We start from the raw sequence: 22,379 nt of genomic DNA, 5'->3' as shown, positions 1-22,379 counted from the left end.
TGGTGCTGCTGCTGCTGCGCCGGCGGCCGCGGCGCCCCCGCTCCAGCCTCGACGCCTTCGTGCGCAACCTGGCGGCCGCCGACCTGCAATTCGCGCTGACCCTGCCCTTCTGGGCGGCCGAGGCGGCGCTGGACTTCAGCTGGCCCTTCGGGGGCCCGCTCTGCACCCTGGTGCTTTCCGCCACCGTGCTCAACATGTACGCCAGCGCCTTCTTCCTCACCGCGCTCAGCGTGGCCCGCTACCGCTCCGTGGCCTCGGCCCTGCGGCGCCCCAGCGGCCGCCTGCGCCCCGGCTCCATGCGCTGCCTCTGCGCGCTCCTCTGGGTCGCCGCCTGCTTGGCCACACTGCCCGCCGCCCTCTTCTCCGCCGTGCGCCGCCTGGCCGGCGAGCCGCTCTGCCTGCTGCGCTTCCCCGAGGGCCGGGACTGGCTGGCCCTCTACCACCTGCAGAAGATCCTGCTGGCCTTCGTGCTGCCGCTGGCCACCCTGGGCCTCTGCTACCTGCTGCTGCTGCGCCGGCTGGGCAGCGCCCGGCCCCGGGGCTCCCGGGTCACCCGCGCCGTCACCATCGCTGTGCTGGCCTTCTTCCTCTGCTGGCTGCCCAACCAGGCGCTCACCCTCTGGGGTGTGCTGGTGAAGCTGGGCGCCCTGCCCTGGGACAGAGCCTACTATCTGGTGCACGCCTACTTCTTCCCCATCACCGTGTGCCTGGCACACGCCAACAGTGGCCTCAACTCCCTGCTGTACTGCCTGCTGCGCCCCGAGTTCCGCCAGCGGCTCCGGGAGCTGTGCCGAGGCCACAGGAGGATGGGAGCCAGGGCGCGGAGCCTTGGCACTGGGTGACCCTCCCCTTCATCCCCCAGCACCCCCGGGGGAGTGGCTGCGCAGACACCGGGAAGGCGCATTGGATCCACCTTAGAAGCCAGGCTTTCGGGCAGCTCCAGGAGACGCCGTGCTGACCTAACAACTCTTGGCATGGCCCCAGCCCCACGGCGCAGCCCCCCTGTGCTCCCGAGCCTGAGCCCTTCGGCTGAAGGCTGCAGGAAAGCTAAAAGTTCCTGCAAACTCTGCCAGCTCGGTGCAGTTCCCACGGGCACCGGCGCGGAGTAAAGAAAGGAAGGCGGCTGAAAAGCACCAGCTCCTAGGGATGTGGTTCGTTCACTGAGGGCAGAGGGGGATTCACTGTTACTGCTTGCAGGGGCCTCGGGCAGGCACCGGCCATGGCACTATCTCAGGCACGTAGCATGCGAGTGCTGTCAGTTAGCAATAGGATTGGCCGTGCATTTCCAGGCAACTGCAGTTTGCTTCTGGAAGCGCCAGCCACCCAGGGTGACTGCAAAGGCTCAGGAAGGACAAAGATCCCCTAGAAATGAACTCCTCGGGGAGCGTTTGGACGCACCCTTTCTAGTGGAGAATGTGGAAAAGGTGCGGGTGAACTGGGCTTTGATAATGTGGGGTGACACAATCATTAGCCACCTATAAAACGGTATTTGTCTCCTCAGCTGCAAAGCCAGGCTGACCAGAGTTCCTTGGAGGTGTGAACAGGGTGAGATCAGCCTCCTTGGCAAAGAGAGACGCCAATAGGGGATCTTCCCCTTAATCTGGAGGAATGGCTGGATTTGCTTCAGCGCAGCATGGCACCTTTTCTCTGCTATGGGCACAATGCAGCACAGTGGGTACAAAGGCTCCATTGGCAACCCAAATACAAAATGTATTGTCTTAAATGTGAGTCTTCACATGAATCTTTGTAAAGTGCATATTTCTTTGTATGTGTTATTTTGCTCTCTGTGGCAAGCTGAAGTCAGCAAAATGACAGCTCAACATCAGAGTGAGCCGTTTACATTGGATTATTTGTATGTTTTGTTTGTATTTTACTGGCATTACTGCAGCACTTAGGAGCCCTAGCCATGGAACAGGCACTGTATTAACACAGAACAAGGACAATCCCTGCCCCCAAGAGCTTCCCGGCTTGGTAAACTGCCACCAGCTCCACCGGAATCTTTAACTGTTAGAAGAGTTTTACTTTAAAAGATGATTTATAAACTGGCCTAAGAAAATGAGGATAATTTTATCACAGAAGGGCAGCAAAGTATGAACTATTTTAAAATGATTCTTTATGCTTGATTTGTACAAATACATGAATGACCTGTAAATAGCCAGACCCTTGTGCCACTCTTATAACAAGCTGCTTCTTGTGCTATTTAAGGAAGGCTCAGTACTAAACTGCCAATAAAAAGCTGCTTTTTAAAATTATCTGCTCCCCAAATTGTTTGGTTTAGATCAACTTGAATGTTTATTTTGTATTTGTGGAATCACAGGGCTGAATCCTGCCCTGGCCTGCACAGTGCATCCTGCATCCTTTGTGCTGCTCAGAGCCTGGATTCATAGAATTCAAGGCCAGAACAGACAACAAGGTCTGACCTCCTGTATTTCACAGGTACCAACACCAGCCAGCATCCGCATGCTAAGCCCAACTACTGAAAGGAGACCAACGTCTTACCAGCACTGGGGACTAGACTATTATCTGCCAGAGGCCGAGAACTACAAGGCCCTGAGTGCCTGAGGCCTCTGCAGTGATGGAAATAATTCAGTGAGATACACCCAGTTAATCCTGGCAAGTGACCTGACCCACACCCACACATGGCAGAGGAAGGCAAAAAATTCTCAAGGTCACTGCCAGTCCGACCTAGAGGAAAATCCCTTGCGGACCCAACATGTGGCAATCAGTTAGACCCTGAGCATGTGAGCAAGAACAGGCCAGCCAAGCACCTGAGAGAGAGAACGCTCCGTGCCAGCTCAGAGCCCGAGCCCTCTCCACCCACATCCAATGTCCCATCTCCAGCCGTGGCCGTCCTGGATAGTCCAGAGGAAGAAGATAAAAACCCCTGACAGAAAACATTGGGGCGGGAATGGGGGAAAACATTGGGGCTGAAAGCCTGAAGCATGAGCTTTAGAAACATAGGACATAAACTGGAAGAGAGCCCCAGGGTAGCTAGCCCTGCCCCTGACCACTAGGGGCTATCCAATCGTAAATTACAATAAGACAAGATTCAGTCCTCTGCAAAGGGCCAGAACAAGGGCTAGGCACCACTTATACCTTGTCTTGGCTCTCTTCAGGGGATGGATTTCTCCTAATGTGTGGATGTGCGCTGCATGGTGAAGGGGTATGTAGAGCCCTATGAAATTCATGGTCCATTTTGGTCAATTTCATGGTCAGAGGATTTTAAAAATCATAAAATTCATTATTTCAGCTATTTAAATCTGAAATGTCAGAGTGTTATAATTGTAGGGATCCTGACTCAAAAAGGAGTTGTTGGAGGGTTGCAAGGTTATTGTAGGGGGGCTGTGGTACTGCTACCCTTGCTTCTGCACTGCTGCTGGTGGTGGCACTGCCTTCCTTGCTGGGCAGTTGAAGAGCAGCAGCTGCTGGCCAGGAGCCCAGCTCTGAAGGCTGAGCTGCCTCCAGCAGTGGGGCAAAAGTAAGGATGGCATGGTATGGTATTGACACCTTTACTTCTGTGCTGCTGCTGGCAGGGCACTGCCTTCAGAGCTGGGTGCCCGGCCAACAGCTGTTGTTCTCTGGCCACCCAGCTCTGAAGGCAGCTCAGAAGTAAGGATGGCAATACCACAACCCCCTTAAAATAACCTTGCAATCAGGACTGGCGCTAGTGTTTTTAGCGCCCTAGGTGCACGGCCATTTCGCCGCCCCACATGCTGGTCCTGCGGCTCTGGTGGACCTGCTGCAGGCATTCCTGCAGAGGGTCCGCTGGTCCGTGGCTCTGGTGGGGCTGCAGGAGGCGTGCCTGCGGGAGGTCCACCAGAGCCGCGGGAGCAGCGGACCGCCCACAGGAATGCCTGCGGCAGGTCCACTGGAGCCGCGGGACCAGGGGACCCTCCGCAGGCACGCCTGCAGCAGGTCCACCGGAGCCGCCTGCTGCCCCCCCTGGCAAAATTCCGCCCACCAATAATCCTGGTGCCCTAAGTGATTGCCTAGGCCACCTAAATGGAAGCGCCGGCCCTGCTTGCAATCCCCCCCAATCCCCTTTTGGATCAGGACCCCTGTTTGAGAAATGCCGGTCTCCCCCATGAAATCTGTACACAGAGACCAGATTTCACAGTCCATGCCGCATTTTTCATGGCTGTGAATTTGGTAGGGCCCTAGGTATGGGATTAGTTGGGATGGGGAATGACTGTGCGACAAACTGACCAACATATGCTGCTATAAACAAAAGCTCTGCCTGCCAGCCATTCAGAACATGCGGGTTCTGCTGGGAATGTCTGAATGAATTCAAATACAAATTCTTATATTTCTTAGACCTAAAATATAAATCAAAAACAAATGCTCTCCTATGCCTCTTTAGCTTTTACACGCATAAGCTATTTTCATTATTACTAATGTAGCCATAAAGCATTGTTTATTTGGAAGAATCCAAAAGCACTTTACAAATTGACATACAAGCTGTATATTCATAGGAATTATTTCATCCACCATTGAAAAGCAATCACTTCTGGTGTGAAGCACCTACGGTGTCTGTCTGAGGGTGTACAGCAATACCTCACATTTTACCACAATGATTAAAAGGACCCTCTTTGAACCCATAATAGATTATTGCCAAATTCTAGAAAGCAGCTAAGTAAGCAGCTTGTGCAATCAGGCAAATGAGTACCAAAGCCATGGCACAATTTACACTGGGTTGGATTAGATCCCCAAAGTGAAAGGTTAAGAGGAATGCTCAACTCCAGCATGCATGGATACTAGGGAAGGGGGAGGGAAACTCAGCATGTTCTCACAGGGTTTTGGACTTGTGAATCCTCCATAAGCAGACCCCTTGCCAACCTCCCTAACCTGCCCTCTGGCTTGCTGAGTTCCAGTTCCTTAGCCAAGGCTTTTGTGACAATGGGAGAGGAGCTCTGCAGGGAGGCTCAGCCTGGAGACCAGCATTGCACGGTGCAGATATAGAGAAAAATGGATCCCTTTCCTCTAGACCTGCTATCTTGGATTCATTGCTGGAACTGATATTTTTACTAGGTTCATTAGTTTTTGGATATTTTGACATCACCGGGCTCTCTGGGCAGCAGAAGCAGGTTAGCACTGTATAAGATATCAAATATCAGGGGGTAGCTGTGTTAGTCTGTATCCACAGAAACAACAAGGAGTCTGATGGCACCTTAAAGACTAACAGTTTTATTTGAGCATAAGCTTTGCATGCACCTGAAAAAGTGGGTTTTTTTACCCACAAAAGCTTATGCCCAAATAAATCTGTTAGTTCTTAAGGTGCCACCAGACTCCTTGTGTCTTAAACAGATAGCTAAGGGTTAATATTTCTTTCACCTGTAAAGGGTTAACAAAGGGAACCAAACACCTGACCAGAGGACCAATCAGGAAACCGGATTTTTTCAAAGCAGGGAGGAATGTTTGGGCTGCGTCTTTGTGTCTGGCTCTTGCTATGAGAGGATCTTTCTATCTTCAAGCTTCTAAACTTCAGTTTCAAAGTTGTAAGTACAAAGGTAGAAAAACACAATAGGCTGTATTTTTTTTTGTATTTACATGTGTGTAGTTTGCTGGAATGTTTTAAAGATGATATCTTTTGAATAAGGTGTTATTCATATTTTTCTTTTAAGTAATTGACCCTGTATTGTCAACCTAATACAGAGAATATTTTTATGTCTTTTTCTTCTTTTATGTAAAGTTTTCTTTTTTAAAACCTGTTTGAGTTTTTCTCTGGTTAAAGGCTAAGGAACAGAAGGGAGGGGGGAAATTCTAATTGTGTTAGCTTGACTAGGTTTGAATGCATAGCCTCAGGGGAGAAGGAGGGGAAGGTAAATTGCCCTCTCTGTTTTGCATTCAAGGAGTTTAAGTACAGTATCACCCAGGATAACCCAGGGAGGGGGGATGGGGATGAGATAAAGAGGAGACAAGGGAGAGTTGTTTCCCTTTGTGGTGTGAGGACTCAGGGCTTCTGAGTCTTGGGGTCCCCCAGAGAAGGTTTTGGGAGACCAGAGAGGGAGTCAGGCCCTGGAAATTCCTGGCTAGTGGCAGCGATATCAGATCTAAGCTAGTAATTAAGCTTAGAGGGTTCATGCTAGCTTCTCAGTTTATGAATGCTAAGGTTCAAATCTGAGTAGGAAGCTATGACACCTTGTTGTTACTGTATAAGATGGTCCCTCAAAATGGGCTGAGTAGCTGACTAAGGGCAGCGGGAAGAGGAAGTTTTCCCAGTGAGATGTTATCTGGCAAAACTGTATGGTGTGTACCCAGTGTGCAACCTGCATACTGCTACCGCTACTCTGGCCCACACAGCCAGCAGCACCTGAATAGTTCATCTCTTAAGGTATTTACATTTTGGCTTCATTTTTAAAATGTTTATTGGAAATATTTAAAATATGAAGCACATCAACATATACCTGTGTAGAAGAGGCTTAATGTTAGCGAGCACTGGCACAAATTAAAGTCTCCCCAGGATTGCAAGTCTGGCAACCTTTACAAAACAGTGTTTAGGTGAGGGACGGGCACATACACTCTGTACTCACTAACCCATTGGTGTGGACTTTACAGTCATGGAATGTCGTGCCTGTGCTTGTGAATGGTCAAACCAGTCGCCTGGCCCCTACATCTTATTATCTAACTGATCTCAAACTGGTGCTGGTTGATACATGAAAAATCTGATCCTAGCTCGCCCCCACGTTAGAAATCCAAATACTCTTTTTAATCCAATGAATGTAACAATAATGACATAAGCAGCCCAGATGTATTTTGGGAGCAAAGGGATACACAGGGTGAACACAAAGTTTGGACCTAATTTGCAATTTCTCATGATTGATTCTGAACGAAAATTTTCGGTTTCTGGGGCACCGGAAGGATTTTTGTGTCTGAAACTGGGAACTCTTCAGCACCTGAAACTTAGCCCTCCTCTGATGGTGCACTAGGTCAGTGCAGACAGACGGAGAATCTGAATCACTCAGAGATGGATCAATTGAAGCTTAGCTTCATGCATCCTGCTGTTTGGAAGGAGTGTTTGCAGCGTGGACTGTTTTTAAGAGGCGAGCATGAGGAAACCCTCATCTGTCGTGCTGTGTGCAGCAGGCTGGCGATTATGCCGCCAAGGCCATGTGACAAACCAGTGGTATTTTGGCCCCGGTGCCTGGGTATTTTCAATGAGTGACTGTTGCCAGGAGAGCTGAGGACGGGCAGCTCCGGAGCAGTGTGATGTGTTGGCATGAGCCTCTGACAGCGCTGAGTAGGGTGACCAGATAGAAAGCGTGAAAAATCAGCACGGGAGTGGGGGCGTAATAGACGCCTATGTATGACAAATACCCAAATATCAGGACTGTCCCTATAAAATCAGGACATCTGGTCACGTTAGCACTGCGAGATGAACAGGGCCATTCTCCTGCACCCACCCCCGTGGAAACTGCGCTTTCCAGGCAGGGCAGTGCCCTACAGTCCTTCGGCCCCACTTGGGAAGAGCTCTCGGCCCCGTCCAGTCACTGCGCGGCTCACAGCCAGCCACGGGAGGGCGCTGGCATTGCAGTCATTGCAGTTGGCGACGCAGGGCAGCAAAAGAGAGCATGTTGCCAATGTACAAATGTGTGGACATGGCTTTATGCAACAGCCTAAAGGTCCTGCCCCACCCTCTCCAAGTCCACCCAGGAACAGAGCAGGGCAGGAACAGAGAGAACACAGCTCAGATGGAGACATAGAGTGAACTACCAAAAGAGCAACCAAGTTCCCCATTGCCTGGCTAGCTCAGTCGGTAGAGCATGGGACTCTTAATCCCAGGGTGGCGGGTTCGAGCCCCACGTTGGGTCTGCTCACCCGCTAACCTGGCTCCGGTCCTAGCCCCGGCTCGCTTTGTTAGCTCGGAACATGCCCAGCGCCGGGTCTCGCTGCAGGGCAGTGCAGACGCTGTGGCGAAAGCTGGTGCAGCCAGGCGAAGGGCGGGGGCTCTGCACGGCAATGGAAGGGGCCAGTAGCCCCCGGGAGCAGGGCTGGCAAGACAGCCCCGGCCGGCGGCTGGCCCCTGGGGACCGCCGGCCATGGGGTCCCCTGCCCGGGGGTCGCTGGCTGTGCGATGCCCGCCCATGCCTCGGAGCCGGAGCCCAGGCTCAGGACTACAAGTCCCAGCATGCATAGCGCGGCTGCGCGCATGCGCGGGGCTGGGCGTTATAATGCGGCGGAGCTGGCGAGGCCCCGCTGGGAGGGGCGGGGTGGGAGGAGGGAGAGTCGCTTATAAATGGCGCCCAAGCAGGACCCCAAGCCCAAATTCCAGGAGGGTGAGTGCGGGCCGGGGCCTCGGTTCGGGTGGGCGCGGGGCGGCGCGGGGTGCAGGCCCGCGGGAGCGGGGGGGGGGGGGGGCTGAGGCGAGGCCCGAGACCCGTGTGCAGCGCGAGGCGGCTGCGGGAGCTGGGAGGCGGGTATCGGTGATGAGGGGCTGGGAAGCCACTGGGGCTGTGGGGCGCAGGGGTGATGGTGAGCTGGGCGTGGCGGGAGGCTGCTGGGCTGGGGGCGTGGAAGGGAGGCTGAGGGGGGTGGGGCTGCGGGGGGGAGCTGAGGGGGTGCGGTGAAGGCGGGCTGGGGGTGGTGGGGGCTGAGGGTTGCGGGAGGAGGCTGGGGGTGCGGTTGAAGGCTGAGGGGTGCGCGGGGAGGCTGGCTGGCTGGGCTGGGGGGATGTGGGGGGCAGATATCGGTGATGAGGGGCTGGGAAGAATCTGGTGCGGGGGGAGGCTGGCTGGGGTGGGGGGTGGTGGTGGTGGGGCTGGGCTGGCTGGGGGTGGGTGGGGGCTTGGAGCTTGGGGGAGGCTGCTTGGGCTGTGGGGTGTGTGGCTGATGCGGATCCTGTGGCCATCCATGCTGTAGTATTGCACGGAGCTCTGTGCGTGTCTGAACTGGAGAAGGTCCTTTCTAATCTTCCGGCTGCAGTTTATTTTTCTAATGTGGGGGGCTAAAAGGAAATGATGGTTCTCTTAAAAAAACAAACCCCATCAACAACTGCTTCAGTTGTAGGGGAGGCCATCCAGCTCTCTGTGCTCTGTACCGCTTGTATGCACTTTGTGTCTGAGACTAGTGATTTGTGGACTGGGGGGGAAGGAGGGGGCCTGAAAAAAGCCTCTAAGGCCAGTTATGATCCATGGAGAGGCACATCCTGGCAGGTGGTGATGAATCTGAGTGGCCCTGCAGCAGGGATCAAGGTGGATGGTTTCCTGCTGGAAGCAGTCTCTTCCAGAAGGGTATTGCAGTCTGTGTACTCCATTTTACAGAGTGCTTGCAGCTAGCTCCTTGGCAATCTTTCAGTGAGGCCTTTAGCTATGCAGTATTTGGGCTCCATGATGTTATGGTACTGAGGGACAGAGGACCTTTAGGATGCTAAAGCTCACTGGATCAGAGAAAGGGTTAGGAAATGGCTGTTCGTTTTTTTCATACTTCTCAACGCTCTCAGCTGGACTTTTTCCTTTACTCAAAATATACTTGATTTTTTGTTTTCTCATAGGTACGTATCAAAGCACTCAGTGGACATCGGTGGGCATTTAAGCCATTGAAAGATTGTTATTTTTTTTTTTGTAGGACTGTCAAGATTTTCTCTTCTTGAGGTTGAGAAGTATGTTTACTTTGTTACTTAAAATCATTATAAGATAGCCCAATTAGGGTTCTTGAATCTTGCTTTATGCATAGTCTTTATAAGTGTGGCTTAAGGATATTGTAAAATACCATATGCGATTATATGGTGACTGCAACACTGCTATAGTTATGGTTGTCTCTGTACTAACAGAACCCTGTTTTTGAGGCATTTAATGTTTAGGGCATGTCTACACTACAAAATTAAGTTGACTAACTTATGTTGGTTTACAGTTGCTGCAGTAATTACGTCGTCGTGCGTATCTACACTTCGCTCTTTCTGTCAGTGGTGCGCGTCCTCACCAGGAGCTCTTGTAAGAATTGTACTGTCATTGTTGGGATTGTATAATGGCTTCTGAAAGCCAGTAATAGTCCATATAAGCAACACAGTGTCTACACTGACACTGCATTGACTTAACTATATCAACTTTGGCTCTATGCCCCTCATGGAGGTGGAGTTAAGTTGGTGTAGCAAGGCAGTTACGTTGTTGGGAGCAAAATTTTAGTGTACGCTTATATAGTTAGGTCAACGTAAGTCAGCTTATCTTGGTAGCGTAGACCAGGCCTTAATTCTCATCAGGCTGAAACGTGACATGCATGTTTCCATGAAAGATTCAACTTGTTCCATAAAATCTGGTTTAAAAATAAATGGTGGTTTTAGAATGGACAAATGACAACTGTTGAGTGTATATTAAGCTTTGTTGGCTTTGGAGATGAATTTTGCACAACACTGAAGTCTATCCTTAGACCTATTGCAAAGAAATAAAACCTGGCCAGTTAGTAACAGTACCATTGGAAAAATCATAATTATACAGGCTCTGTAGTCATTTCTCTAGAATGGGAGGCCAAGCTTACTGGCCCTTCAAGCTGCATACAACAATCTTCAGACGTTTGAGAGCCAGGGCACGCCTGCTGGGAGCCAGGGTTTGGGGCTTCAGCCCCACTCTTACTGAAGCCCCAAGACCCCCCGCCCTGCTGGGCAGAAGCCCCTACCCCACTGCAAGACAGCCCTGGGCAGCAAGGCTCAGGTTACAGGACTTCTGCCCAGCGCTGAAATCCTTGGAGTTTGGCTTTGGCCCCCTGTGGGGCTTGGGTAGGCTCAGGCTTTGGTCCTCCCTCCTGGGGTCATGTAGTAATTTTTGTTGTCAGAAGAGGGTCATGGTACAATGAAGTTTGAGAGCCCCTGCTCTAGTTTATCTGTAGAAGGAATCCTGGTGGGGATGGCGAGGGGGGGAGAGTTCTCTTTAGCTTTTTAGAATGGATTCACTAGGATTTAAGAAAATGAAATATTTTATTGATATTTAAATATGTAATCTGAAAGGCTGGTAGGTTTTTTAAATGCACAGGTTTTAAGATGTATTCATATAGGAAAGAAGTATCATAAGTGCTGATGTTGTAAATTTCTGGTGTGTATAATATGCCACATTTTTATTTTAGTTTTAGAAAAGATGACACCAAGTGATCTTTAAAAATTTCCCCTGGATTTAGCAGTATTTATTGACTTCCTTTTAAAAAACAGATATATCTTTGTCTTTTTTGTATTGTGTCTTGTCCATTCTGGATCTTGATCCAGCAACTGGCATTTATTGAAACCTCATTGAAGTCAATGGAAAGACTTCACTTGGAGTTGGATCAGGCTGTTAATGTAGGTATTAGAATCCCATGGACTACATGAGACCTTCCACCTGTGAAACTAATGCAGCATTAAGCATTTAAGCCCCAGTCCTGCAAGGTGTGTGGGGTTTGGTTTTTTGGCTTATCTGGAGTCCAGTGGAAGCCAAGATTGTGCCATTTGGACAGAAGAACGTGCAGGCTCTGGGCAGCAGCAAGGACTGACCAGAGTTTGGCATCCAAGAATGTTGGCAAAGCCTGCCTGGTTCCCTGGAGCTATTTTGTGCCCCCCGCCCTCCCCCCCAAGACTCCATTCCAAAATGTCCTTTGTTTGTGTGTTTGTTTTCGGAGAGCTGAATAAACAAAGGTGGTGTCTCACTGTAGTGTGCCTTATTGTGTCTATATACTGTAGAGATATGACTTGGAATTATTTTGATCTAAGCTACTGTTGGGGAAGGCTATGGTAAATTTCTTTCTAATGTGTTTTCTTTGAGTGTGATGTGTGGTTGTGGGGGAGAAGGCTTATCAGTCTCTGATTTCATTACTGGGTGTCTTGAAGAAATAGTGCTACAGAATGGTCTTGCTCTGTATTTATGTAAAGAGCCTAACTCCTCTTAGATGTGGGCAAAATGTTCGTTTTTAAGAACAAGTAAACGAGGCTTGTTTTCCAGCAGTGTTGTTGAATTGCAAAATAGAGGTGAAATAGTGTAGTTCTAATTTTTAAATAGCTGTTCTGCATGCTGAGTAACTGGTTTTAAGATTAAATATTTATAATGGAAAACACATTTTAATAAAAACACACAAGAGACTTCAAAGTGGGTTCTTCCTCTGTGCAAAATATTTTTTAAGCTGGTGTCAAACCAGTCTTGGCGAGCCACTTTCATACAGATTTTTTTCTTAACATAATTCTGTACAGAAACTGTTTTATTTTGAATTTGTTTTCTTGTAAGTGTATCTTTTTTTCTCACCCACTGTGGGCATGAAATCCTGCTGATTAGCATTTACAGTGAACTCTCCAAATCTATTTTATCCTACCGCTATATTGAATCTGGGAATAAAGTATTAATTGAAAAAGCGGTTTAGTAAATTGATCATTAAATATTTTGTGCAGTTAAAGGATTATTAAAACCATCTTACCCTGTAGGCATAAAGGAAAGGCAAACAAAGCTAGGAATGGCCTTCTTGCAAAAGGAAGGGAATGTAGGGTACTCAGTAGTGGACTGTAACCCTGTAAATTATTGGTACAGCTTAATTATTTTGGTATGCAGAACAGGTCACAAATGTAAAGGGTGTGACCTTTATTATAAGGGAGTACTGTACAGGAGGAAACATCTGCCCTCTGAGATCTTATGTGAGATAAATTAGACTTCTACTTTGTAAACAACTGCACAACATGGATCTTATAGCAGCTGAAATCCTGATTATAAAAACAATCTGTTCAAAGGTGAAACAGCCTCTTCCCCCTGCAATGCCCTCATTCAGCTGTACTTTTTTTTTTTTTTTTTTCCCTGCTCCTTTGTGGAGGGAAAGAACCTGATGTCATTATATCTGGTTTTGTTTAGTTTATTTTTTGCAATCGAAATATCAGGTCCTGAGTTTCCTCCAGGAAAAGGAAAACTCTTATTTAAATATTAGGCTTCTATTGTACCATAATTTTAAAATGAGACATAGGTTGGCTGGCTTGATAAGAGAGCATCATGTTCCTTTTCACAAAACAAAATGAAACCGAGCCCTCTAAGAGAATCTGTCTGTTGCAACAAGACTGACCTGTTTCTGCTGTGCTGTTTTTACTGCTTGTACATTCAGGTTGAAATTCAGTCCACTCATAAAGCCAGAGTATTAGTGCTCTATCCAGTTAGAATGCAGAGAGGCTAGGCAGGTAGGATCCAGCCTGAACCAGGGTATAGGGCTGATGGGCCACTCCCTCACAGCTGTTGCCCCAGGCTATGGGCTGGAATAGAGACTGGGCTCTCTCCTGTATTCTGTATCTGCATCAATAGATGTCTGGGCCAGCCCAGCTCATACTGCATGGCCCTCAGTGCCAGCCTGTGCAGAGGTTGTGCAGAAGTCCTTCTTGCAGAGCACAGGGGATAGGCAGGCACCCCGGTGTGGCTGCTCAGCAGGCAACCCCTTTGCACATCCCCAGTTTGGGGCTTAAATGGTGCAGAGAGCCTTGAGCTAACCCTCCACTCATCTTCTATTTTATAAGCAGGTGCTTTTTGAAGTGATTGCTTTCTAGCTTGACAGTGTGTAGGTAATATGCTGCCACTGGGCAGTCTCTTAGCACAGCACTCTTAATGGTGTTTGGTTTCCTGTGTTCTTTTGTAAAATGCGTGTCTTTGTATGTAGTATTGTTTGTCAATATGACTAATCAGATGGCTATCTGCAAACTTTTCCAGGTGAACGAGTGCTGTGTTTTCATGGACCTCTCCTTTATGAAGCAAAGGTATGTCTGGGTTCTCATTTTTGCAGATGACAGCAAAAAATAACATTTACATAATGAACACAATAATTGAATGGATTAAAGTAGCCTATTGGCTAAGTACTAGATGAATTGAGTCAAACTGAATTCAATCTAATGAATTCAATCTAAACTGAGGAGAGAACCGATGAAAAGAAAATACTATCAAATTACTTTACTTTTTGTAAGAAACCTGCAGTTTTACAAACTGTAAAGCGCATACATTTGTTGGATATTGATATTCAGATCAAAAACTTGCAAGATAAAGGTGTAATGGAGGTAGTAAGTGGGAATTTGAAGCAGTATGACTGACACTGTCAATGGACCTAGACGTGTGTAAAAACATGAAAAGATTTCACCAAATGTGAAATGGAATATAGATCCTGTAGACTCCTACTAGAATTCGCATTCTAAGGAGCGTGTGTGTGTATTAATATTACAAAATAATAAATTGAAAACTGGTTTGGCTTCCAGTTTGGCCTCCCGTTCATCGTGAATATCATCTCTTAATACTTTAATCTATCAGTTGTTAGATACAACAATGAATTGTCTTAGGTCACTGACGCCCCCTCTGTGCACTTACCATGTTTCTAATAAGATCGATTTCTAAGAGAAATTTTCTAGGCTCTAAGGTTGCTTGTAAATCTGTGTAGGTAGGGTCTTGATGACACCTAATTGCTCCAAGGGAGAATAACAATAAAACCAAAAAAAGCTCTATCTTGTACGAGGGCAAAATGAGGTGTAGAAGGAGAGGTTTAAAAGGATATTCTAAGGCAGAGCAGGACTACAACATGGCTTGCATAGTGAGATTACTCACATTCCAAATGTTTTCTACCCCTTTTTTGTGGGTGGATGTGGATGAGTAGCCAGTTCTCCTCAATACATACCAGATCTACAGAAGTAGTCAAAACCCAGTTTATACTACTACTGTTGAATTAAATCATAGTGTGACTTATGTTCATACTACTCCTATTTTTAAAATGTGTTGTGGTTGTTAGAGAACGGTGCTGATCCTGCTAAAGATGGGGCTAGAGAAAGGGAGGCTTGTCACTGTCATTCTGTCTTATGTATTCCATTCAGATAGGTTCGGGATTTGGTTTAGAGACCTCAGCCTGCTTAGTACCATGACACAAACACCATTAAAAATCCTTTGTCTTTTATTGACGATACAGAAAAAGGAAAAATAATTAAAGCATTGGAAATATAAGGCCTTAAATAAGGCTTCCATTTGAACATCCCTTGCTCCTTTTCCCTTTAGAAAGAAAAATGCTCTTGTTTGGCAGTCGTAGATGGAGCTAAAGAGGCTAATAATTGTCCTTTTGGGGGAAAAGAGAAGACGTTGGTTGAGGTGGGCTGGAGCTGAGGTGGTGGTTGTTTAAAGTCTGATCCTGCTTCCTAGAAGATGGCAACACCCCACGAGAGAAGAGCTAGAAAATGCAATTTCTGTCTCTGGTGCCTGATGTCACTTGCAACCTCACTGTTAGCAAAACAGGCAGAATACATGGGTTTTATCAGCCACTCTTGAGACCTGGCAGATTTATACCATCATGGGCTGGTTAAGGCTGCATTTACTGTCTTTTTCGATCACAGGCTCCCAGTAATGTTGTGAAAGATGCAGCGTTTGCTGGCTAACCAGACTCTTACTGAACAGAAGTTAAAAGAAGAGGGATAGGAAAGAAAAGGAATAAGGTGGGGAAAGAAGAACACGGGGTGTGTGTGTGGAAGAAGAGACGAAGTCTGACACGTTAGATGGTGGTTGAGATTCACCTGGAGCCAGTGGAGGTGGCTATGTCATCTGGATCCTTCTCTTGGCCTGGGCTGGTCAGGATGCTGTCAGGATGCTAAATGCCCAACAATGTCACAGTGGATTCCAGGGTCCCAGAAGCCTGTGGGAGTAGCAGCCATGATGGTGATGCTTGCTCCTTCCCTTCTTTGAGTCAGCCGTTGTTGCACTCATCCTCAAATTATCCCCAAAACTCTGGGTTTTTTTTAAGGGCCCCAAAAGATAGTGATGGGTGGAATAACTCATCCCTTCATTATTTTGTCCCCTAACAGGCCTAGTTTTAGGTCCCATGCTTTTCTTGTTTACCAGTCATGAGCTTAACACCGTCCTGAAGTTAGATCAGGAGGCTCCTTTGATTGGACTAATTCAGTCTGTCTTCAGCAACTTTTCCCATCAACATTTATCCTTCTATGACTGAAACACTTTGTAAACATTTAGCCACTTTCCCACAGTTGAGCTCACTATTAGGGTGAATTTCTAAGCCCAGTTACTACGGCGGGTTCAACTATTTGCAGTGCCATGGTAGCTTAGCGTTAGCGTGGCATGGCTTTACAGACAGTGATCCTAAAGACTTATGCTGGTATACTCACTAAAGGCCCACTCTTTCTATTGACCTTAATGAGAGTTGAGGCGCCTATCCCTCTGTGGGAGGCATTATCACATCATGAGATTGTGTCCTAATGCTGATGCATGACTATTATGCTAATATGAGCTTCATTAGGAATGCAGAGGCTGAATAAAATCAATGTTCATCAGAAAAGACAAAATTGGAACTGAGACCAATTTTATTTCTCAACAGTCAGAGAGGTGGCTAGATTAAATTTAAAACAGACTTGATTGAAAGTGTCCTCCATAAAAATTGGAATGAGTGTGTTAATCTCAGGAACTAAGCATTAGGCTTTGTTACTATGCAAGTCTGAGTTTGCTACATTTATTAATTTTTTTAAACCATTTGGTTTGTCTCTTCATCTGATACCATTGTGCAGTGTCATCTGATTATTTAAAAGTTCTGTCCCTGATCTGTTTGATACTGGCTAGAACTCTGTTCTCCTCTTGAACCAAAGAGCTGTAGACATATTTGTTGTGGGATTTTGTGGACATTTTCTTGAGATATTTAGTTTATGCTTAGACCTACCAGGAAAACTGATGCTTTAATTTAATAGTTTTTAGTATCAGTGAAGGCTAATTGGAAAAAATTACTATAGGGAAAACTTGACTGGAATGGAGTAGGTAAAGGGAGACTGTTTAAAAATGTCGCAAATTTTCTTTATGGCATTTCTGAAGCACTTAGAGGAGAGGCAAGTGATCAGGAACAGTCAGCATGGATTCACCACAGGCCTGACTAACCTAATTGCCTTCTATGAGAAGATAACTGGGTCTGTGGATGAGGGGAAAGCAGTGGATGTGTTATTTCTTGACTTCATTACAGCTTTTGATACAGTCCTCCACAGTATTCTTGCCGGCAAGTTAAAGTATGGGCTGAATGAATGGATTATAAGGTGGATAGAAAGCTGGCTAGATCATTGGGCTCAACGGGTAGTGTTGGTCCTGGGGCTGGTTTTGTTCAATATCTTCATTAATGATCTGGAGGATGGTGTGGACTGCACTTTCAGGAAGTTTGCAGATGACACTAAACTGGGAAGAGTGGTAGATACACTGGAGGGTAGGGATAGGATACAGAGGGACCGAGACAAATTAGAGGATTGGGCCAAAAGAAACCTGAGGTTCAACGAGGACAAGTGCAGAATCCTCCACTTAGGACAGAAGAATCCCTTGTGCTGTTACAGACTAGGGACCAAATGGCTAGGAAGCAGTTCTGCAGAAAAGGACCAAGGGGTTACAGTGGACGAGAAGCTGGATATGATTCAACAGTGTGCCCTTGTTGCCAAGAAGGCTAATGGCATTTTGGGATGCATAAGTAGGGGCATTGCCAGCAGATCGAGAGACACGATCATTCCCCTCTATTTGACATTGGTGAGGCCTCATCTGGGCCCCACAGAACAAGAAGGATGTGGAGAAATTGGAAAGAGTCCAGCTGAGGGCAACAAAAATGATTAGGAGGCTGAAGCACATGACTTACGAGGAGAGGCTGAGGGAACTGGGATTGTTTAGTCTGCAGAAGAGAAGGATGAGGGGGATTTGATAGCTGCTTTCAGCTACCTGAAAGGGGGTTCCAAAGAAGGTGGATCTAAACTGTTCTCAGTGGTGGCAGATGACAGAACAAGGAGTAATGGTCTCAAGTTGCAGTGGGGGAGGTCTAGGTTGGATATTAGGAAAAACTTGTTCACTAGGAGGGTGATGAAGCACTGGAATGGGTTATCTAGGGAGGTGATGGAATCGCCTTCCTTAGAGGTTTTTAAGGTCAGGCTTGATAAAGCCCTGGCTGGGATGCTTTATTGGGGACTGGTCCTGCTTTGAGCAGGGGGTAGGACTAGATACCTCCTGAGGTCCCTTCCAGCCCTGATAGTCTATGATTCTAGAAGTGATCGTTGTAACCTAGTAAATGTTTTCAAGAGTACCTCTATCAGGGAGACTTTAGTTTGTCGTTTAGAATGTATCTCATACAGCTAAGACACTAAATGTTTATTTCTTTAAATATTGGGCTGAATGGATGCAAAATTTAAAGCAGTAAGTTTATTATAATAATCTGTTGCATTTTATTTAGTCTGTTTCTTCCCTTCTCCTGGCACTTGAAGATGGGCTCATTTTGAATGTGTGCACTTAGGTCCAGATTGCCTCTTGTGGCTGAGCTTTTCCTGATACAGCAGAGGGGAGATGATGGCAGGGAAAACCATTATGGCTTCCTAATTATGAGGGCCAGTCTCTTCTGCCACCAGTCCAGACTCCTCTGTCAGTTGGAGCAGCTTGTAGGCTGCTCCATTTTATGCCACTGTTGTATGATCTCTTGTGCATCACACATGCACAGTGTGTGATCAGCGTAGCTCTTCTTTTCCATGCTGCACAATACATCCCCTATGCAGAGGTGAGGTGGATGGTGCAAGAACTGTCAGAGTAATTCCTCCTGCCCACTTACAGCTAGTATCTGATGCCTTTGAGCTGCCTGAGTGGCACAAAGAAGTTGCATCTTAAGTGAGAATTTAGTCTGTACCCTATGGTATGTAGTATCCTTGATTTCCTCTCGTCCTCCACCCCCTCAGTTTCTTTAGTCTACTATTTTATCCTTCTGTGCTCTTCCATCTCCCTATATAAGACAGTTGGGAGTGTAGAAGGAATGATTTTTCTGCATAATTGAGACTAACGCAGCCTGTTTCCATAAAAGGAATAGCTGGTAAGGAGAATACTGCAGTCCACAGAACTTGCCCTTCTGAATATCACTTGCCTTTTTCATTTTAATCTGTGTTCTTCACTTAAATGGTTTGGAAACTTCTCTTGGGGATCTTTGAATACTAGGGAAATTCTAGAAGAGTGTTAATGTTGTGTCAATATTAAAAAAAAAAAAAAAAGCAAGCTGGCAGACCTGAGTAACTATGCTGGTTAGCCTGACATCAATCCTGGGCAAAATGGGATTCAGTTAATACAGCATTGAAGGCTAGAAATATAATGCCAGTCAATGAGGTTTCATGGAAAACAGTCTTGTTAAACAAACCTGATTTCATTCTTTGAGAAGATCACGGGTTTGGTTGATAAAGATAACTGTGCCAATTGTAATATACGTTGCCTTTGTGAGGCGTTTGGCTTAGTACCACACAATACTTGGATTAAAAAAAATTAAGAACTTTAAAATACTGAAAGAGCACATGTAAAATGGATTAATGACTGTTTAAATGTCTCTTGAAGTAGTTGTCAGTGGGGAATCATCAATGGAGGTGTTTTAAAGGTGTTCTGCAGGGACTGATACTAGGTCCAATGCTGTTTAAATTTTTTTCATCAGTGATCTGGAAGTAAATACAAAATCTACTGAGAGGTAGGGGTGTGATTCTCCTGGTTGTGTGCGCACACTCACTAGCCCTCCTTGAGCTAGCAGGAGTATAAATAACAGTGTAGCCTCAGTAGCCGGTGCAGCAGCAGGGGCATGACTTAGCTGTGCCTGAAACTCCGGGGTGGTCTCACCACTGCCCATGGCACTGCAGCTACACTGCTAGTAATACTCTCACTAAGTCTGTCCGAGCTCGGGTGAGTATGTGTGGGGGACCAGGAGACTCGCTCTGTGTGGATGTAGCTAAAGATTGGTGGTGTGGTAAATGAAGACAGGGCAGTCATATAGAGTGTTCAGGATTTCTTGGTAACCTGGACCCATTCAAACAAAATGTGCTTTTAACATAGCCAAATGCAGGGTCATGTTTAGGAGCAAGGATTGCAGGCCATACCAACCAAATGGGGAAACTTGGCCCTGCTAGTGAAGGCAGGGGGCTGGACTCAATGACCTTTCGGGGTTTCTTCCAGCTCTATGAGAGAGGTATATCTCCATATATATTTATATATAACTGTATCCTGGAAAGCAGTGTCCTTTGAAATCAATTTAGGGATCGTAGTGGCCAAGCAATTCAACACACTAACCTAGTGTGATACTATGACACAGGGATAACGAGGTATTTGGAGTAGGGAGGTGATTTTTACCTCTGTATACTCTATTGTTGAGACCAATATTAGAATAAGTCTAATGTCAACATTATTAAAGGATATTGAAAAATTGGAGAGAGGGAGCGGAAAAGAACCACCAAAGTGATTCGAGAATGTGCCTTGCAGTGAGAAGCTTAAAGAGCTCAATCTGTTTAGCTTATCAAAAAGATTGAGAGCACTTGATTAGTGCATCAGTACCTTCATGGGGAGGAAACACTGTACTCTAACGTAGCTAAGGTGTGCAACAATAACAGTTAATCTTCACCTTGATCAGATATTCAGGTCTTTGAATGTTTCTCTTAGGTTTCCTTAGTCTAGTATAAGGATAAGAAAGCTTAGCTTATTCTCACTTCTTCAGAAATTCTTCAGCCTGAAAAGCACCTACTGCAAATAATTACTGCTGAATGTAGAGCTTGCTATGTAGATGCAGAAATCCAAAATGTTATTTCCTTAACTTTTGAGAAGTCCTGTCCTGTAACTAACTGAGATAGGGGTATGCATGCGAACAGTGATACTGAGGACTTGTCTTCACTACTGGGGTAAGTTGACCTAAGTTGCGCTACTCCAGCTACGTGAATAATATAGCTGGAATCGATGTCACTTAGGTCAACTTACCAGAGTGTTTTCATTGTTCTGAGTTGACGGGAGACACTTTCACGTCGACTTCCCTTACTCTTCTTGGGGAACTGGAGTATCGGAGTCGACCTGAGAGCACTCTGCCATAGAATTAGTGGGTTTTCACTAGACCTGCTTAATAGACACACACTGCATCGATTGCAGCAGTGTGGTAGTGAAGACAAGCCTTGAGTCATTCACTATGTAAACCTGGCTTCTGGTTAGCTTTCCAGAGAGTACTGAAGAGATTAAAGTGACCTGCTCCTTGTGTCTTCTGGTTAGCAGCATGTTGTCTCTTGCCCTCCTCCTAATGGAAGTTATTAAGCCCTTAAAAACCCTCTGGGTAGCTGAGCATCAGTTAATTGTTCTCCTTATATAGCCCTTCTGCTACATGAAAAATATTTAACTGAAATACAAAGCCACTAATGTATCTTTTGCAAGGCAGTTTCTATTCTGTACTGACATTTCTGCCAAATACTTCAGTGGCTTGCACAGAGATCTTTGTGTTTAGACTGAAAGCTTTTAGCCAGACTTCCAGAGATTATTTTTTTTCAAATCCTATTGCTAACCCAACTTTCTTCTTTCTTTCAGTGTGTAAAGGTTGCCATAAAGGACAAACAAGTGAAATACTTTATACATTACAGTGGTTGGAATAAAAAGTAAGTAGTAAATCTCTGAAAACAAGATCTAATTTTCCTTTATTGATTGCTCAAGTTGGTGTTAGCTTAATGGACTGACACTTCCAAGCATAAGTCAATTGAAGATGTTTCATTAGCTCAGAAATTAACTTGAGTTTAAGTCAATTTACGGCAGCAAAGCCTAACCATTTAAAGCCGGGCATAACACAAAGCTAATGTTGCTCAAATAATTGTTTAGTTTTAAAGGCACATTTCCTTTGGTGCATCAGTTGGATAGTCAAACTAGCTCAAAGTGACAGTAGATTAACTAGATTGCCTTATCGCAGCAGTCCAGTGCACAGCCTACTCATTTTAAGAACTGTTTCCATGATTTCGAGGCTTGAAGATATAGGATACAACAAACTTTTTGTTGTATATTGGGATATGGGACAACCCCTTCTTGTTGAACAGTGGAGCAATACTTTCTCCAGTCAAAGATGCCATCTGTTCTAATTATGTAACCAAATACTACAAGAGGTGGAAAAGGGAGTAGGATTAGTGGTGGGGGAAGGGGAGGCTGCTCTCAGAGTGAATGAGATAGTGTGTGCCCTAAGTTAGGATAGGTGAGGCTTTCAGTCTCTACTGTACCATCTGCCTGTTGGGTAGCAACATGCTTGAGGTCAGGGGGTAAAGGAAGGTTGTACTAAAGCTGTACAAGGTTTTCCTTTCTGTAAAAATTAAAACTTCTCTTTCATGTCTCCAAAGGTTAAAAAGTCTGTGTGAGCATTTTGTTTTTTGAATTGCAAGTATATTTCTTGTGAGGTTTTTTTGGGTGATCAACAAGGATTGAGAACAGCATCATTGATTAAAACTTGTTCCTATTCTTGGTCACCAACTTTCTGTAAACAGTCCTGATGCAGCATCCACATGGTGCTTGTGGGTTGTGATGTGTTTTTATTTTCAAAAGGGGGATACTACTAGACTACCATCAGTTTTATTGCTCAGTTCAACTATATTCTACAGCCTAACACTGAGTGTAGGAGCTGTAAATACTTGTTTTTCCTTAGCAGCTAACGGAATGTGAAAAGTTGCAAATTCG

At 46.1% G+C, this 22,379-nt stretch overlaps 2 protein-coding genes and 1 non-coding gene across 9 annotated transcripts in view; all 3 read left to right on the top strand.

Annotated features, from left to right (window-relative positions):
* LOC116815725 (uncharacterized) overlaps positions 1–938 on the top strand; it is a 5,372-nt gene extending 4,434 nt beyond the window's left edge. The window contains exon 4 of the mRNA XM_075069676.1: positions 2–938. Coding sequence (XP_074925777.1) covers positions 2–842 — 841 coding nt within the window. The 3' untranslated portion in view covers positions 843–938. The remainder of the gene's footprint in view (position 1) is intronic.
* A 6,797-nt stretch (positions 939–7,735) lies between these two features.
* On the top strand, positions 7,736–7,808 carry TRNAK-CUU (transfer RNA lysine (anticodon CUU)). Its single transcript has one exon. It is a non-coding gene; the product is annotated as a tRNA-Lys (tRNA).
* Positions 7,809–8,164: 356 nt separating this feature from the next.
* Positions 8,165–22,379, top strand: part of MORF4L1 (mortality factor 4 like 1) — a 36,969-nt gene continuing 22,754 nt past the window's right edge. For 3 of the 7 annotated variants that reach the window (XM_075069754.1, XM_075069753.1, XM_075069752.1), the window contains exons 1-4: positions 8,165–8,273; positions 9,562–9,595; positions 13,623–13,669; positions 21,255–21,322. In XM_075069754.1, the coding sequence (XP_074925855.1) occupies positions 8,169–8,273; positions 9,562–9,595; positions 13,623–13,669; positions 21,255–21,322 (254 nt within the window). In that variant the 5' untranslated portion in view covers positions 8,165–8,168. Of the gene's footprint in view, positions 8,274–9,102; positions 9,228–9,561; positions 9,596–13,622; positions 13,670–21,254; positions 21,323–22,379 lie in introns of those variants that run through there. The other 4 variants (XM_075069755.1, XM_032764312.2, XM_032764308.2 and 1 more) reach the window with 3 other exon arrangements.

The sequence above is a fragment of the Chelonoidis abingdonii genome, chromosome 9 (genome assembly GCF_003597395.2).
Source record: "Chelonoidis abingdonii isolate Lonesome George chromosome 9, CheloAbing_2.0, whole genome shotgun sequence".
Classification (NCBI taxonomy): domain Eukaryota; kingdom Metazoa; phylum Chordata; order Testudines; family Testudinidae; genus Chelonoidis; species Chelonoidis abingdonii.
This window is presented reverse-complemented; position numbering and strand designations above follow the sequence as displayed.